This window comes from Oryctolagus cuniculus, chromosome 20 (assembly GCF_964237555.1).
Source record: "Oryctolagus cuniculus chromosome 20, mOryCun1.1, whole genome shotgun sequence".
NCBI lineage: Eukaryota > Metazoa > Chordata > Mammalia > Lagomorpha > Leporidae > Oryctolagus > Oryctolagus cuniculus.
Window position 1 is genome coordinate 18715814 of NC_091451.1, and position 14975 is coordinate 18730788.

Here is a 14975-nt window from a genome sequence, read left to right on the forward strand (position 1 = left end):
TAAAGCCAGAGGGACTCAGGTTTCTCTGTGAGCTCAGGCCGTGGCAGCAGATGCCAGCCGAGCCCAGGACACGTGACCAGGAGGAGGGGACACCTGTGGTTGGGGTTTCTGGGAGGTGGCGGAGGTACCACGCCAGGGGCTGCAGAGGGCAAGCTCGGGGTCCCTGTCGGAGCAGAGGACCCTGTCTGTAGCCTGAGCTGGAGGCAGCAAGGGCCGGCCCCTCTCAGCTACGCTGCTTTGTCTTTGGGCGGAGGGGAGCGCGCAGACGCCGGAGGGAGGCGCGCAGACGCCGGAGGGGGGGGGGCTGTCCAAGCCAGAGAAGGGGGCAGGAAGGGGCACATCCCCAGGTAAGAGAAGCAGGCCCGGCCCGGATGCCAGCAGATGGGGAGCGGGGTGGGGGGTGGGAGGGAGCCAGGAGCTGGGGGTGGCAGGCGGGCACTTAGGACCAGCGGAGCTGACACCCGCTTCCTCAGGAGGACGCTTTAATGAGGTTCGCAGCTGTAATACCACAGAGCTGGCGTTATCAATGCTAATTACCTAAAGTTTAGCCCGAACATTCTCAACCCACCACCGCCTTGGGGACTCTGTTGCTGTGGCCCTGCTGGGCTCTGGCTTACTACGACGGAGATGTGACAGCAGCCCCATGGTGGCCAGGGGCGGGGGTGGGTATGGTAGTGAGCGCTGTGGGCTGCAGGGATGCCAAGCAGAGGACCAAGAGAAGCCCCCATGGTGGAGGTCAGGCCCCCTTGGGGGCAGCTGGGAATGGACTGTGTCCACTTGTGCCAAGCCAAGGGCCTTGGCCCATGGTCACCCCCCATGCCCCTAGCACTCTTCCCACCATCTAGCTCCAAAGACAATCTCAAACTGTTCTGGTTTTTATTTTTTAGTGTTCATTTGAAAGGCAGAGAGAGAGAGAGAGAGAGAGAGATCTTCCATCTGTGATTTGACTCCCTAACACAACAGATCAGGGCTGGACCAAGTCAAAGCCAGGAGCCACAGACTGCCCCTGGGTCTCCCATGTGGGTGGCAGGGAGCCAAGTACGAGGGCCTGTAGCCTCCCAGTGTGTGTGTGTGTGCATTAGCAGGAAGCTGGACTGGAAGCAAAGGCAGGACTCAAACCAGACCCTCCAATATGGGATGCAGGTGGGCTGCCTTGGGACGCAGCTTCGCCACCCCCTGTTCAAGCATCAGAGATGCACCGGAGCGAGCTGTGTGGTCAGTGGTTTGAGTTAAGGTTGGGGCTCCGGAACCTTCACGACCCATGACCCCACAGACCCCACGGCCTCTGGGTGTCTCCGAAGTCTCTCCAGGATCCTGGGCCTCTGCAGTCGGCCTGGAAAACTAGTTCTAGAACCGCCCAGACTCACTGTGTCAAACCACAGGCTCTCCCAAGGGTTGTGTGAGAGCCCCCAGAGGGGCTGAAGGACAGATGTGGCCACGGGGCCACAAGTCCTCCCCGATCTGCCTGGGCCTGAGACTGGCTTTCTTTTTTTTTTATTTTTTTATTTTTTTTTATTTTTTATTTTTTGACAGGCAGAGTGGACAGTGAGAGAGAGAGACAGAGAGAAAGGTCTTCCTTTGCCGTTGGTTCACCCTCCAATGGCCGCCGCCGCGGCTGGCGCGCTGCGGCCGGCGCACCGCGCTGATCCGATGGCAGGAGCCAGGAGCCAGGTGCTTTTCCTGGTCTCCCATGGGGTGCAGGACCCAAGCACCTGGGCCATCCTCCACTGTACTCCCTGGCCACAGCAGAGAGCTGGCCTGGAAGAGGGGCAACCGGGACAGAATCCGGCGCCCCAACCGGGACTAGAACCCGGTGTGCCGGCGCCGCTAGGCGGAGGATTAGCCTAGTGAGCCACGGCGCCGGCCGAGACTGGCTTTCTACACACACATGTCTGACTCTACAAAAGGTGGAAGTCACCAGATAGGTGATCCAAGACCTAGAATGTCTGACCCCTCTCTCGGGACGCCCTCTGCTCACCAAGGAGGCAAGCCTTCCACTCCACCGCCCAGGCGCGTGCTCTGCGCCTTCCCCTTCCCCCAGGACAAAACTACCGAGATCCGCGCCACCCTGAGCGCATGTGGACTCAGTGCGGGGGGCCTCTGGCTTCACTCCCATCTCCAGCCCCCGGTGCCCCAGGGCTGCCGCAATGTCAGGTGGGAGGAGCTGCTTTCCCAGGCCCAGCAGACCGAGGTGCCTCTGTCACACACACCCCCCCCCCCCCGGTAGCGCCCTCTATCAGCCACTGGCACGAGACTATCTCGGTGGGCCCAGGCTGCACAGAACGCTCCACCACCGGCGGCTGGTCAGCATGCAGATTTGTTTCCCACAGATCTGGAGGTTGGAGAGTGCAAGCTCAAGGTGCCAGGGGATTCGGCATCTGGGCGGGACGGGGTGGGGGTTGGGGCTGTTGTCAGAGATAACCATCTTTTCACCCTGCCCTAGGCACTGAGCCCATTTACTGGCGCCCTGCCCCACCACCCAGTCACCTCCTAAAGGCCCACAGCCCATAATACCATCACCTTGGAGATGGGGGTTTCTATTTTAAAAAATATTTCTTTTTTATTTGAAAGGCAGAGTTTGAGAGAGAGAGAGAGAGATCTTTCCTCCACTGGCTCACTTCCAACATGGCCACAATGGCCAGGGCTGAGCCAGCCTGAAACCAGGAGCCAGGAGCCAGGAGCCTCTTCCAGGTCTCCCACCTGGGTGGCAGGGGCCCAAGTGCTTGGGCCATCTTCAGTTGGGATCAGAAGTGGAGGTGCTGGGACTTGAACTGGTGCTTATTGGGATGCCAGCATTGCCAGTGACTGCTTAACCCACTGGGCCGTGTCATGGCCCCTGAGATGGGGATTTCAACTCACGGATTTCGGGGACAAATTCAGACCTGAGCAGTGAGGAACGCAGCGCTGGGCTCCCTGCGGTTCCAGCAGAATCACACTCAGACAACACACACCCCTGCACGTGACTGCTGTGAGATCACCTGCCTGAACTTCGAGATGAGCCCAGGTCCCCCGCAGCTGGGATAAGCAGTCTAGTGCCACCTGGGACCACTTTGGCTTTTCCCCTCTGGCTCCTACATGCAGACATCGTTCCTTCTACAGTGATGACTCAAGAACCTGTCTGGTGGCCCATGTCTGTGTCAACAGCCGACAAGCCCCATATTACACTTAGAAGGGCAAAGGTTGAAGACACCGCAGTGGCGTATGGGGGAGCAGTGGGGCACTCAGTGGAGGAACCTGGGCTTCTCCCCCCGGCTGCGTCCGCCAGGGGGTTACTGAGGTGCATCCGTGGGTTCTCACCAAAACCTTGCAGAAGGCCCAGCTCCTGCCCCACTTCCCCCAGTCCCTCATTTCCCCTGGCCCACCAGACATGGCATTTGTTCGACAGATACTTTACATCGTCACGTAAGTTCATTTGCTTGTTTGAAAGACAGAGACAGAGACAGCCCACTGCTGGTTCACTCTTCAAAGGCCTACAACAGCAGGGCTGGGCCAAGGCCAAAGCCAGGAACCCAGAACACCATCTGGGTCTCCCACATGGAGGGAAGGGACCCAAGCACTTGAGCCAACACCTGCTGCCGGCCAGAGTGTGCGTGAACCTAGATTTAGGAGCGGAGTTGGGACTCGAACCCAGGCACGTGAACACAGGTGTGAGCACCCGGAGCAGCATGCTCACAGCGGGGCCAGCACCGCCCCTATGTGCTGCCTTGCTGTCTCTCTGGTGCCCGTCTCCTTGGCCAGGTGGTGAGCCCCCGTGTCCTCTCTGCTGTATCCCCACAGTGCCTCAAAGCTTGGAGGGGCTTTATTTATTAATATTAATTTACTTTTGGAAGACTGACTCTTGCTACCTGGAGAAAACAGTGCCCTCCCGGAAACCCCACCCCCAGGTGCTGTGTCTTTAAGGCTGCGGCTAAGCAGACTCCGCAGGCTCCCAGGGCAGCTGGGTCTCCCGTGAGGCCCCTGGCTCCTGGCTCTTATGGAAGGCACTGTCTGACCCCCAGGAAGGAGCAGTGACTCAGCCGGCTCCTGGGGGGTCCTCTCATCCCTCCTGAGCTCCCTTCTCTCAGCCGTGAGTCATCCCTGAATCACCGACCTTCCCTCTCCCCAGAAATGCCAGGGGGCTGCCTGCACAGTGCCCTGTGATCTTCCCAGAGGGGCTCCCGAAAATGAGCTGCTCCAACCCTGCAGGTGAGATCCCGGCGGGGCGCCTGGAATTGGGCTTCCTGCTGTGTCCATGAAAGCTGCCAGGATGGTGGCCACGTCCCTGGAGCTGGCAGAGGACAAGGTCACCGGGGAGCAACGGGGACCTGAAAGCAACTGTCCGTCTGGAGGCTGCCGTGCCCACGCCCTCTCACAACACAGTCCCACTCTGTCCCCCACCACGAGAGGGCTCCACCCCAACGGGGGCTTCACTCTTGCAATTGATGTTTCAAAGGGGAGGCGGCCGGGGAAATGACTGAGGGTTCTCAAGAGTTTTGAAGCCTTTTATTTGTTTACACATTCTCTAAACCATAGACAAGAGATGCGCCACATAGGCAGTCAACTGCTAACCAATCACAGGACAAGATACTAACCACAGCTAGGAAGGGACAGGGGCTTGGGGCTCAGTCTTTGTGACCGTGGGAGGGTCCCCCAGAGGGGCTGGGCTACCTGGCAGCCCCAAAGACAAAGGCTGCTCCGTGCCCGCGATGCTCGTCATCTCGAGGCTTCGGGTCTTGATCTCTCCAAGGCTCCCATCCTAGAACTGTGTCAGGACAGGAGGAAGGGCAGGGAAAGGGGTGGAGAGGAGCCCTGGCTTGCTCACAGGCAGCCCTTCCGGATGGGGTTCCAGATGACTGGCAAGTCCTAGATCAGAGAGTCCACGTCCGCTCTGACCTGCAGACTCTCCGGGAGACTTCTGCAGTACACCAGCCCTCTGGGAAGCCACAGAACCAGGTATGTTCCCCTGGGAGGTGCAGGAGGCAGCATAGCCTCATCTCCAATACTGAAACACAGAGAGCTCATGACACAGCCCTGGACAGGCCAGGAGCATCACAACACTTGGCACGTTAGGAGCCACGAGAGCGGGGATCTGACACGCAGGTGCGAGAAGTATCCCCACGAGGAAGGCCAGCGTGGCACACGGGACCACAGTCACATCACAACGGAGCAAGGAGGAGACTCAGAGGACGGGCTTGGGGGAGGGGGGTCTGATTGATTTGGGCAGCTTTTCTGAGAAGCCAAAGCAAAGCACACAGAGGTGTCCCCTCACAACATGACACACAACTTCCCAAATTGCAGCCCTTGGCTTTGACCTCCATGCCCAAGAAGCTCAAGGCCAAAACTCAAGGTTGTCCAGGCAGCAAAATGAAACGCAGTGTTGGGTCCCAGGATTCCCTGGGGTGGGAGGTCAAGCTAGCACAGAAGAACGACCCATCGCTGGACACCAACTCCCTGGCCACTCTCTCTTACGACCAGGAGTTTCTGATGGAGTTGGGAGAGGGGCAGGAGAAGAGAGACATGGCTGCACTGAGGAATGATGGGAGAACATGTTGCGATGGGTTCCCTCTCTCGTGCCCACACCTGGAGGGAGGATCCCACATCCGCATCCCATCTGCAGAGACACAGTTTTGCAGATCATTGCAGTATTTCCTGGGTCCCCTTTCCAAAGCAAGCCAAGGGCAGCCCAGTCCCAAGGTTGCAAGGCATCCAGGGGAGGTTCACCAGCTAGGACAGGGCTGTGCAGACCAAAGAAACCCCTTATGAGCCTGCTCCAGCTCTGACACAACCACAGGGCACCATGCTCTTCATGGAGCTGCTGGCCCTGCTGGAACCTTCTCCAGGGCTGCGGGGCAGGCGTCTCCTCCTAAGGGACCTCTTCAGCCTTCCTACTCCCTGTTAAGCCCACCCCCGGAATCCCCAAGGCTCATCAAGCCACAGCGGCCCCCACCAAAGCCCCCCAAACCAGCCCTTCCCTGCAGAGAGACCCCATGGCGCGTAGGCAGCTCTGAGGAGCAAACGCTGTCTTTCACCTTCCTGGCAGAAGGGCTCCATTTCTTGACTATCACAGGCAGGACATGACCAAAACCAGTCTGTAATGGGCAGGAGGCCTGGGTGAGGACTAGCTCTGGCCCCTGGGGCACGCGCAGGCTGGCTGCTGCCCAGGTCTCCATTTCCTAACTGACCCCCAGCGTTCGGCCTCAGCCTAGGAAGCAGCCTGGGCAGACAGCACTCTCTGCATTCAAGAGACCAGGGAGAGGGGGCCTTCCAAGCTCTGTGGCTCCAAGGCCATCCCTCACGGGGCTGGGGGCCTGTGGGCTCAGGGTACACTTGCTGGCCTCCTGGGGCGCTGCTTGCCTGTCTTGGCCTGGACAGGATCCAAGAGGCACAGCCTTTCTGTCTCCCCGCACCTGCCCCCCACACACACACACCAAAGACAGGGTCAGGCCAGGCCACTCAAAGGAGGCCAAAACAACCTTTTCTAGGGCTTTTGCAATGGGTGGGTGGATCAAACCCCAGTTTGCAGGGCAGGCTCTCAAGTGCTTTAAAAGCAACAGCCAAGCATTGCGTCCTTGACTCTCATCACAGATTCCTCCAAAGCCCCCTGCTGAGAGCCACGTGCTGTTCAGGAACTGGGAGGAGCCAAGCCTCCCCGCCCACCTCCCCAGACAGAGAAGCGAAAGGCCCCTTCAGGCCAGCTCTGAGCTGACATTGCCACATGGGCTCCCTACATGCCTGCTGCCAAGGCCGGGCATTTAGCTGGGAAAGGGAGCGTGGTGGGGCTTCTTCAGGGGCAGAGCCAAAAGCCAAAACCTAGCTGTGATGAGAGCAGAGCCAAGAGAAGCTGAAGCAGATGGGTGACTCCTGGTGCTGTCCATGCAACCGGGAGTCCAACAAAGCATGGAGCCAGCATGTGACGGGCACCTGGCCAAAGGGATGCACAGAAGCTTTGCTGGAAACACCTCCAACAGACGTGGGCCCACCCCTCACACCCCAGCCATGCCAGAACCAGGCACCTGGAGGCTGAGCCCAGCTCACTGGGGTCTCCATGCTGGGGGCTCCCTGCATGGGGGCGCCCACCCCAGCACCCTGCTTTCTCTAGGGGGAAACTGGATGAGGCCAGGGTACGGACCACTTTCCACCTCCAATCTGGCTCTGCCCCTTGCCCCTCCCCATCCTCCACCCCAGGAATCTGCATGCAGCATTCACAGCCGCTGGCTGCCCAACACACGCCAGCCCAGGTGTGCTCACCGCCTCACTAACACCTGCACTTCCAAGGGCAGCCAGACTTGGGGATTGCAAGGTCAGCTGTATGCTTCCCCCCAGCCTCCAACAGGGCGGACACACCTGATGTTCTGACCGGCTCACCTTCTCCCTGTGAACATGCATCCTCAACAAGACAATCTGCCAAGTGTCCTGCCAAGCGTTTCAGCCAGGATCAGCCTGCCCAGCCATCATTCAGGGCAGGCGAGAGATGTGCAGAAGCACCCAGCAGTGGCCAAACATGCACACCCTGGCTGGCAGATGAGCAGTGGCCAACAGGAGTGGACACCTCTCCCTTCCGCGGCCAGAGAACACAGCCGCTCCTCCAGCATCTGACCACTGACTGCTGAGGTCTGACCCAGCTCCTGTCCCAGCTGCCACGTGGCCCAGGTGCACCAGTAAACAGGACTCCCCGCCTACCTAGCCTGCCTCTCTCCAGCCACCTGCTCCCCGGCTCCCCTGCTCTGAGATAATCCTGCTGTATTTTCACACTGCCACTCACATGTCATCTAGCAACGTTTCTTTCTTTTTCTATCCCCTAATTTAAGCCTCTTCAACCGCAAGTTGCAAACGTGCAGGGGGCTATGTTCTTGTTCTTTGATGCCACTGCCTCCTCCTGCCACCTCACTCTGCAGCACGAGGCACGGCGGAGGGAAGGGAGAGAACGGTGCCAGGAAGGGAGAAGGCGGGAGGACACGAGCTGGAGGTCCCGGTGGGGAATAAACACGAGGGGAACGAAGCCCAGGAAACCACAACCGCCAGTCTGCCCGGGAAGCTTCGCGCCCCCTCAGCGGCAGCCCTGGCACCTTCTCCTTCCACGTCCCCAGCCGTCGCCAAACATCTCCCGCAACGCGGCAGAAGGGAGTGCAGCGGAGAGACGGGAAGAACCCAGGCTGCCAGTAGCTCTGAGAGCAAGAGGCATCCTGACAACCCCCGCGTTCACACAGGGCCCCAGGGCTGGGGAGCTGGGCAGGACAAGACCTCAGCGGCAGGCCACCTGCCCGCCAGCTCCAGGGTCCCCCGCTCACCCTGGGGCTGCCCCGGTAGCTCCCTGGGATGCAGCCAGCATGGTGTGTGTGTGTGTGCATGCTGTGTGCAGCCAGCATGTGTGTGTGTGCTGTGTGGAGCCAGCATGCTGTGTGTGTGTGCGCACGTGTGTGCAGCCAGCATGGTGTGTGTGTGCGTGTGTGCACGCATGTGTGTGTGCACGCAGTGGCTCCCTAGGAGGCAGCCAGCATGGGTGTGTGTGTGCATGTGTGCAGCCAGCATGGGGTGTGTGTGCGTGTGTGTGCGTGTGTATGTGCAGTGGCTCCCTGGGAGGCAGCCAGCATGATGTGTGTGTGCATGTGTGTGGGTGTGCACAGTGGCTCCCTGGGACAGCCAGCATGCGCGGGTGTGTATGTGTGTGTAGTGGCTCCCTGGGAGGCAGCCAGCATGAGTGTGTGTCTGTGTGTGCATGCTGTGTACAGCCAGCATGTGTGTGTGTGTGCGTGTGTGCGCATGTGTGTGCGCAGTGGCTCCCTGGGAGGCAGCCAGCATGTGTGTGTGTGAGTGCATGTGTGCAGCCAGCATGGTGTGTGTGTGTGTGTGTGCATGTGTGTGGGTGTGTGCACAGTGGCTCCCTGGGACAGCCAGCATGCGTTTGTGTGTGTGTAGCCAGCATGGGGGCTGTGTGTGCAGTGGCTCCCTGGGAGGCAGCCAGCATGTGTGTGTGTGAGTGCATGTGTGCAGCCAGCATGGTGTGTGTGTGTGTGTGCATGTGTGTGGGTGTGTGCACAGTGGCTCCCTGGGACAGCCAGCATGCGTTTGTGTGTGTGTAGCCAGCATGGGGGCTGTGTGTGCAGTGGCTCCCTGGGAGGCAGCCAGCACGGGTGTGTGTGTGTCCTCAGCCTGCTCTCATCATCCCATCACAACAAAGGAAGGAACCACAGAGGCGCAGCAAGGAGACCCGCCAGAGGCCGTGAGGCCGGGGTGCCAGGGAAGGAACCCATAGGCACCCCGACCGCCCGTCCTCCCCCACTTCCTGCAGGGACCACTCCCGGCCCCCACTCGCCTGCCTCAGCAGTGCAGGTTGCCAGCCTGGGTCGGGGGCTGACCTGAATGGCCATTTTGCTCGCTGCCCGGGCTAGAGGTCATTATTAGTAATTATATCTCTGTCCAAGAGGGTTCTGGCTGCCTGCCAGTCCCGGTTCCTGCCTTTCTCTGGCCATCAGCACAATACTCCCTTCTCCTGGTGGGGCCGCAGAGGGGAGACCCAAGTCTGCCCCCGGCTCTTCCACAACCGGCGGTGGCGCTGGAGCCGAGGGAGGGAGGGGCGCCCCTGCCCCTCTGACCCATGGGCCCCTCAGCCCCACTGAGACCGCCTTTCTGGGTGCCACTGGCTTCCAGCTCTTCCCCCTCACTAGGGAAGGCCCTGCTGCCGCTGCTTCCGGATGCAGAGCACGCGAGGCCGGGACCCCGCGACCCCACCGGCCTCCCCGTCCCCACCAAGCGTCCTGAGGGTCCTTCCTCTGGGCAAGCGCAGAGAGCGCGCAGGCAGCCAGGCCTTCCCGGGAGAGGCCACCTAGGTGCCAGGGACGCTCCCCTCCCGCGGTCAGGATGTCCGACACGACCTCCTCCCCTCCCCCTCGCTGGGCTGTCCCCTCCCGCCGACCAGGGGGCCGCCAGCTCTCTCAGCCCCCGTCCCCAGCTGTCCAGAAGGCCGGCTTCACGTCCAGCCCGCGCTTCCCGCCCTCGGGGTGCTGGGCGTGGCCTCTTGGAGAGGCTCCGTCCCCATGGCGAGCCCAAGGCTCGCTCAGGCTCGCAGCCAGCCGCAGAGCCCGCCTACCTACGGCCCGAGGAACGGGAGAGCCCCTGTTCCCTCCCACTAGGCTCCTGGGGGTGGGAGAAGATTCCAGAAAGGGGAACACACAGCGGGGAGCACAGGAGCCCCCACTCTGCCGGTGCTGGGCATGGCAACGGGACAGGACTGGTCAGGCCCCTGCCACGCCTCGCTTCCCAGGGGCTGATGTCCTGGGCCCCGTGACAGCCATGCCCAATGCTGGGATTCCTGCCGCCCAAGGCTGTGGGCCGCGACCCAGGCCACCCTCTGCCGCTGTCTCTCCCCCTCACCCCCACCCCCAACCCCTGCCATCCTTGACCAGAGGGGCCCCCGCAACTGACCTCAGAGAGCTCAAAGGACACTTGTTCTCTGGGAGTGGGAAAATCCACAGGGAGCCGGCCAGGAGCCTGGAGGTCGCTCCCACTTCCAGCTGGGCCAGGGGCTCGGCTCCTGCCTGTTTGGCCCTCAGAAACCCAACCCCCAGCCAACAGGGAGCCAGAAGCCAGGGGCCCTTGAGAAAGAGGGAAATCTACCCAACGTCCACACCTGGGCCGGGGCTGGCCTTTTTCACCTTGGGCTGTAATGACACCAGTCCGCACCTGTGCCTCCTGCTGTCCCGTCCACACCTCCTCCCCGAGGAGCATCGTCACTCCCACCCTGGCCCCCTCCTGACTCTGGCCTTGTGCAAGGGTCTCCCTGCCCTCCCCCCCCCTCCCCCCGCAAGCCTTGCCTGGCTCTTCTTCCAGGCCTTGCCCTCTACGGGCACAGCTGCCTACTAAAGGTGACACCAGCGCCTCCCAGGAGCCAGGTCTGGGTCTGCAGGCGTAGTCAGTGTGACTCTGCTGGGGGAAGTGACTCCTCCCTCAGCCTGAGCCGGCAGCCAGTGAGCGGGGAAGGAAGGGGACTGACCACCTTGTCCTTGCGCCTCTAGTGCGTGCTGAGAACCAGCCCAGGGGGCAGGGACCCACCCCAGGTCTCAGCCAGGCAATGCCCCTTCCCCAGCCCCCCACACATGCCCCTCTTCTCTGGGCTGGAAGCTGAGGTTGCACGGATCTCCTAAGTGTGCCCCCAAATAAAGAGTAACCACCAGTATCTCCTTTTTTCTTCCGTAGACTATCTGACCCTTCTCCGGGGGGGCCTGGGGGAAGCTGCTGCCTTCAGAGTAGGGAGGAGAGGCACGGAGAATGCAGCTTTCCCGGGTGCCACGCAGCCGCCACCCAGAACCCAACCCCCGGCTCCAAACCTGCCTGCTTCTCCAGCGCTGAAGGGCGCCGGTCTCCCCCACCCCACCCCGCCATGGGCTCGACCCTGGTTCCAGTGACAGGTCTGAGCCTGGGGTGGCGACAAGTGCAGGGCTCCTGCCTGGGCTCCTGTGCGCCACTGAGGGGTGGGAAAGGCAAGCCAGTGTGCAGCTCTCCTGGCAGGGCCTGGTCTCTGTTTCTGCACAGAGCTGCCTGCACTGGCTTTGCTACAGGCCCCCAAAGCAGAGTTTCAAACGGGCCTGCAGGAAACAGGGTGTCGACTCGCTGCTGGGACCCTGTGGCCCCATCCCTCTGTCAGGTGGCAGCCACAATAGAGGGAGGACGCGGAGCACAGGTTCCTGGCTGATCGGGGGATTCGAGCCAGGAGCAGGGGGCAATGGCAGCATCATCTGCACCAAATGACCTTGGAGTGGGGGGCTTGCAGCACATCAGGCCCCTGCCAGGCTCCTGAGCTGGTAGGCCACACTCCCTCCACCCCACAGAGGTGGAAAACGAGACTCAGAGAGGTGGCGTCCCTTGCTCAAGGCCAACCAGGCAGAGAGTAACAGAGCTGGGCTTTAGACCAAAGTTGCACGGTGAGTGTGAGCACTTGGCCCCAAAAGAATGATGGCCCTCTGCAGAAGTTAGCTGTCCATCCAGGCTGAGCAGTCCCCTAGAAGCAAGCATCTTAAGCGTCCGCCTATTGAAGACCTCAAGTTCATGGTAAAGTTCATGGTAAAGCCTCCACTTCCCACCTCAGCTCATGCACAGTCTCCCTGGCCACGGCTTGGACCTAGGGGCTCTCACCATAGGCAGTCTGGGCTCTCAAAATGTAAACTCCTTTTGGTCCAGAGAGAGATTCCAAGAAGGCAGGTCACGGACCGACGCACACCAGGAGGCAGACACGGGAAGCATTTCGGACCCTCCCAGGCGAGCCGGGCTCTGTGACGGCTGTTTCTGTAACGTGACGCTTCTTAAGACGCCCACAGTCACGTGGAACAAGCAGGGCACGGGCCACGTTCTCCATTTTCCAGGTGGGCAGACTGAGGTGCAGTGAAGCTAAGTGACTTGCCAAGGGGCCCGCAGCTACTCCGTGCCAGAGGAAGACCTCAGTCCCTGACCTTCCTCACGCCCACCCTGTGATCCTAGCGCATGCCTGGAGCCCAGGGAAAGACCAATGTGAAGTCTGCTGACACCTTCCTTTTCCAGCAAAGACGACGGCCAATGGGAATGTGGAGGCGTTTGTCTACTTGCCACCCCTGATGCTGACATCCCACAAGCTGGCTTGGCTAACCCCATTTTCCAGATGGGAAAAATGAGGCCTCCAAAGACGGAAGAGTTGGATCCATCCTGCAGGAGTAATGAAACCAAGACAGGAACTCGGGGACCTTCTTAACGTCACTCCAGAGCCCTGAGCAGTGCCAGCACCATAGACAAGGCTGCCGCGGCTCACAGACCGAGCCCACTCCTCAGCTCCTGTGGCAGAGCACGTGTGGCCGGAGCCAGAGCAGGGCACCCCGTCACCTGCGCTTCTGTGGGGAACAGATCTGCACGTGCTCCCAAAGAGGACCTGTCAATCGCAGAACCATGGTTGGGGGTTTTGCGCTTGCTTTTCCGACATTGAAGTCTGGTGGCAATGGGGAATGTTTGGAGAAGTTGTTCTTTTTTTTTTTTTTCCCTAAAATTAAAATGAATCTCAAAACCAATCATCAGTCTTTGAGGACACCCCGCCTGGGGGGTTGCAAGGAAGAGAGGGAGTGAGCCAGAGCAGCCAGGGGAGGAGACTCTCCCCTCTGATGTGAGGGGGCCCCTCCCAAAGGGGTCCCTGGTCCTCCAGGATCCAGATGGGCTCAGCCAACGGCAGGAAGAGGAAGTCCTGCAGCGGGTGAAACTCCTATCTGGACAGGGGCCCTTTAAGTGGGATCGGTGTGCACGCGTGCAGCTCGCTCCGATGCAGTGGCCCCTGCAGGAGAGTGACCCCATCTCTTGCCACGGGTCACCCTGCAAAGGAGCGGGGGAGACCAACACTGCCTGGCGCCGGGCCAGGCCGCCCTGGGTCCCCGGGCTGACAGCAATTAGCCCGGGGGAGGACGGCTCCTGCTGCGTGGCAGAGCCCACACTGCAGAAGTGGCCCCACTGGCCCGAGTCTCCAGGGGCTTCCTCGGGAGCTGAGGACTAAAAATAAACTGGGCCTTTGTTGTAAGCAGCCGGACCACAGAGATGGAGCTGCGGGAACAGAGCATGCGCGAAGGTCCCGCTCACAGAGACCTGCCCTTTGGGCAAATGATTTTTCCAGAAACGTGTCAGTTATTGTGCTGTTGCTGCAATTCAAAGGCCGCGCGATCCGCTCCAGCCCACAGGGCCGTCTTCCAACACACAGAGTTCTCGGAACCAGCCTCCCTCCTGGCCTCTTTTTCTCCTAGAAGCATTCAAAAACCACGAAGAGTCCAGCACAGAGCAGGGAGCGTTGGGGACAGGAGCAGCCCTCGTGCGTGCCACTCTGATCACAAACACCACATTGCCCTCAAGTCATCCTGAAACCTCCAGGCAGGGGTCACTAGACAATGGCACGCCGTCACTACGTGGGAGGAGGGACTTGCTCGGGAAAGGGATTCGGAGCCTCACACCAGCACTGCACGGCTCATCACCGCTGCAGTCCCTGCGCCCGCCCGGAGCTCGGACCCACCTCCCCTCTGTTCCTGGTTCGGTCCCACCACAGGAAGCCAAGCCTCCACGCCCACGCCACCGGGAGGCGGAAGGCTGAGCATCTTTCTCTGTTCCATGGGTGTCCTGGATGCCCCAGCTCTGAAGGTCAAGGGCCCAGCCTGGTCCCTTGCAGAGACTCTCCGGAGGGTGGCAGACCCTTGGCCTGGTCTTCACAACGCTTCCTCCCTGCTTTCTGCCCCTGCTTCCCTCCCCGCCCGCCTCCCACCCAGGGACCCAAAGCAGTGGATTGAGACAGCCCTGGGTGCAGATGCCACTGCTGGGGTTCTAGAAAGAAATCCTTCCTCTCACAGAAACCAAGGAACAAAAAGGGGCTCCATCGGCGGGGGTTGGGGGGCCTCCAGGCTTCAGGTCTACAAGTTTCCAACGAGGGGTCAAATAGGTGACAACTTCACAGGCTGCGGTTGCGCTGGTGAGAGCCAAGGACGAAGAGGCTAAGCTGAGTCTGTGCGAAGACGTCTTGGGACGCTCCAGGTTTAAAAAACACCAAACCACACACGAGGGACGGACAGGCGGTCACAAAATGACTTCCCTTCAAAGCGGGAGCCAGGGAGAGGACCGCTGTGCCAGGGAAGGAGGGGGTCCACGGGGCTGGGCTGGGCTGGTGGTGTTTTCAAAGTGTGGGATCCTCTGGCAGAACCAAGGAGTGGCCACAGTGGCACAGGTGCGGGGGAGCGGCAGCCCTTGTCCTCGTGACTTATTTTCCTTACAGTTGGTCTGTCTGGAGAGGTGGCAGGAGGACTTGACTGGGTGTGACCTGGGCTCCGGCTGGGCCTCTCCGGCGGCGCGTCACAGCCTGTGACCTGGGGCCCTAGGCCTGACAGCCGAAGGCTGAGGCTTTCTCTTTGAGCAGTTCCCAGCACAAGTGGCAGCTCCAGCTCCCTGCAGGAGACGAGACGGCGTCAGTAGCAGCCCCTCCAGGGCCTCTGAAGCCCCACCCCGGTGGCCCC

The 14975-nt window shown here is 60.7% G+C and overlaps 1 protein-coding gene across 4 annotated transcripts in view; it reads right to left on the reverse strand.

Moving 5' to 3' along the window:
• Positions 1–4465: 4465 nt before the first annotated feature.
• DPF3 (double PHD fingers 3) overlaps positions 4466–14975 on the reverse strand; it is a 310493-nt gene continuing 299983 nt past the window's right edge. For all 4 annotated transcript variants that reach the window (XM_051826044.2, XM_051826041.2, XM_017349461.3 and 1 more), the window contains one exon: positions 4466–14907. In XM_051826044.2, coding sequence (XP_051682004.1) covers positions 14837–14907 — 71 coding nt within the window. In that variant the 3' untranslated portion in view covers positions 4466–14836. The remainder of the gene's footprint in view (positions 14908–14975) is intronic.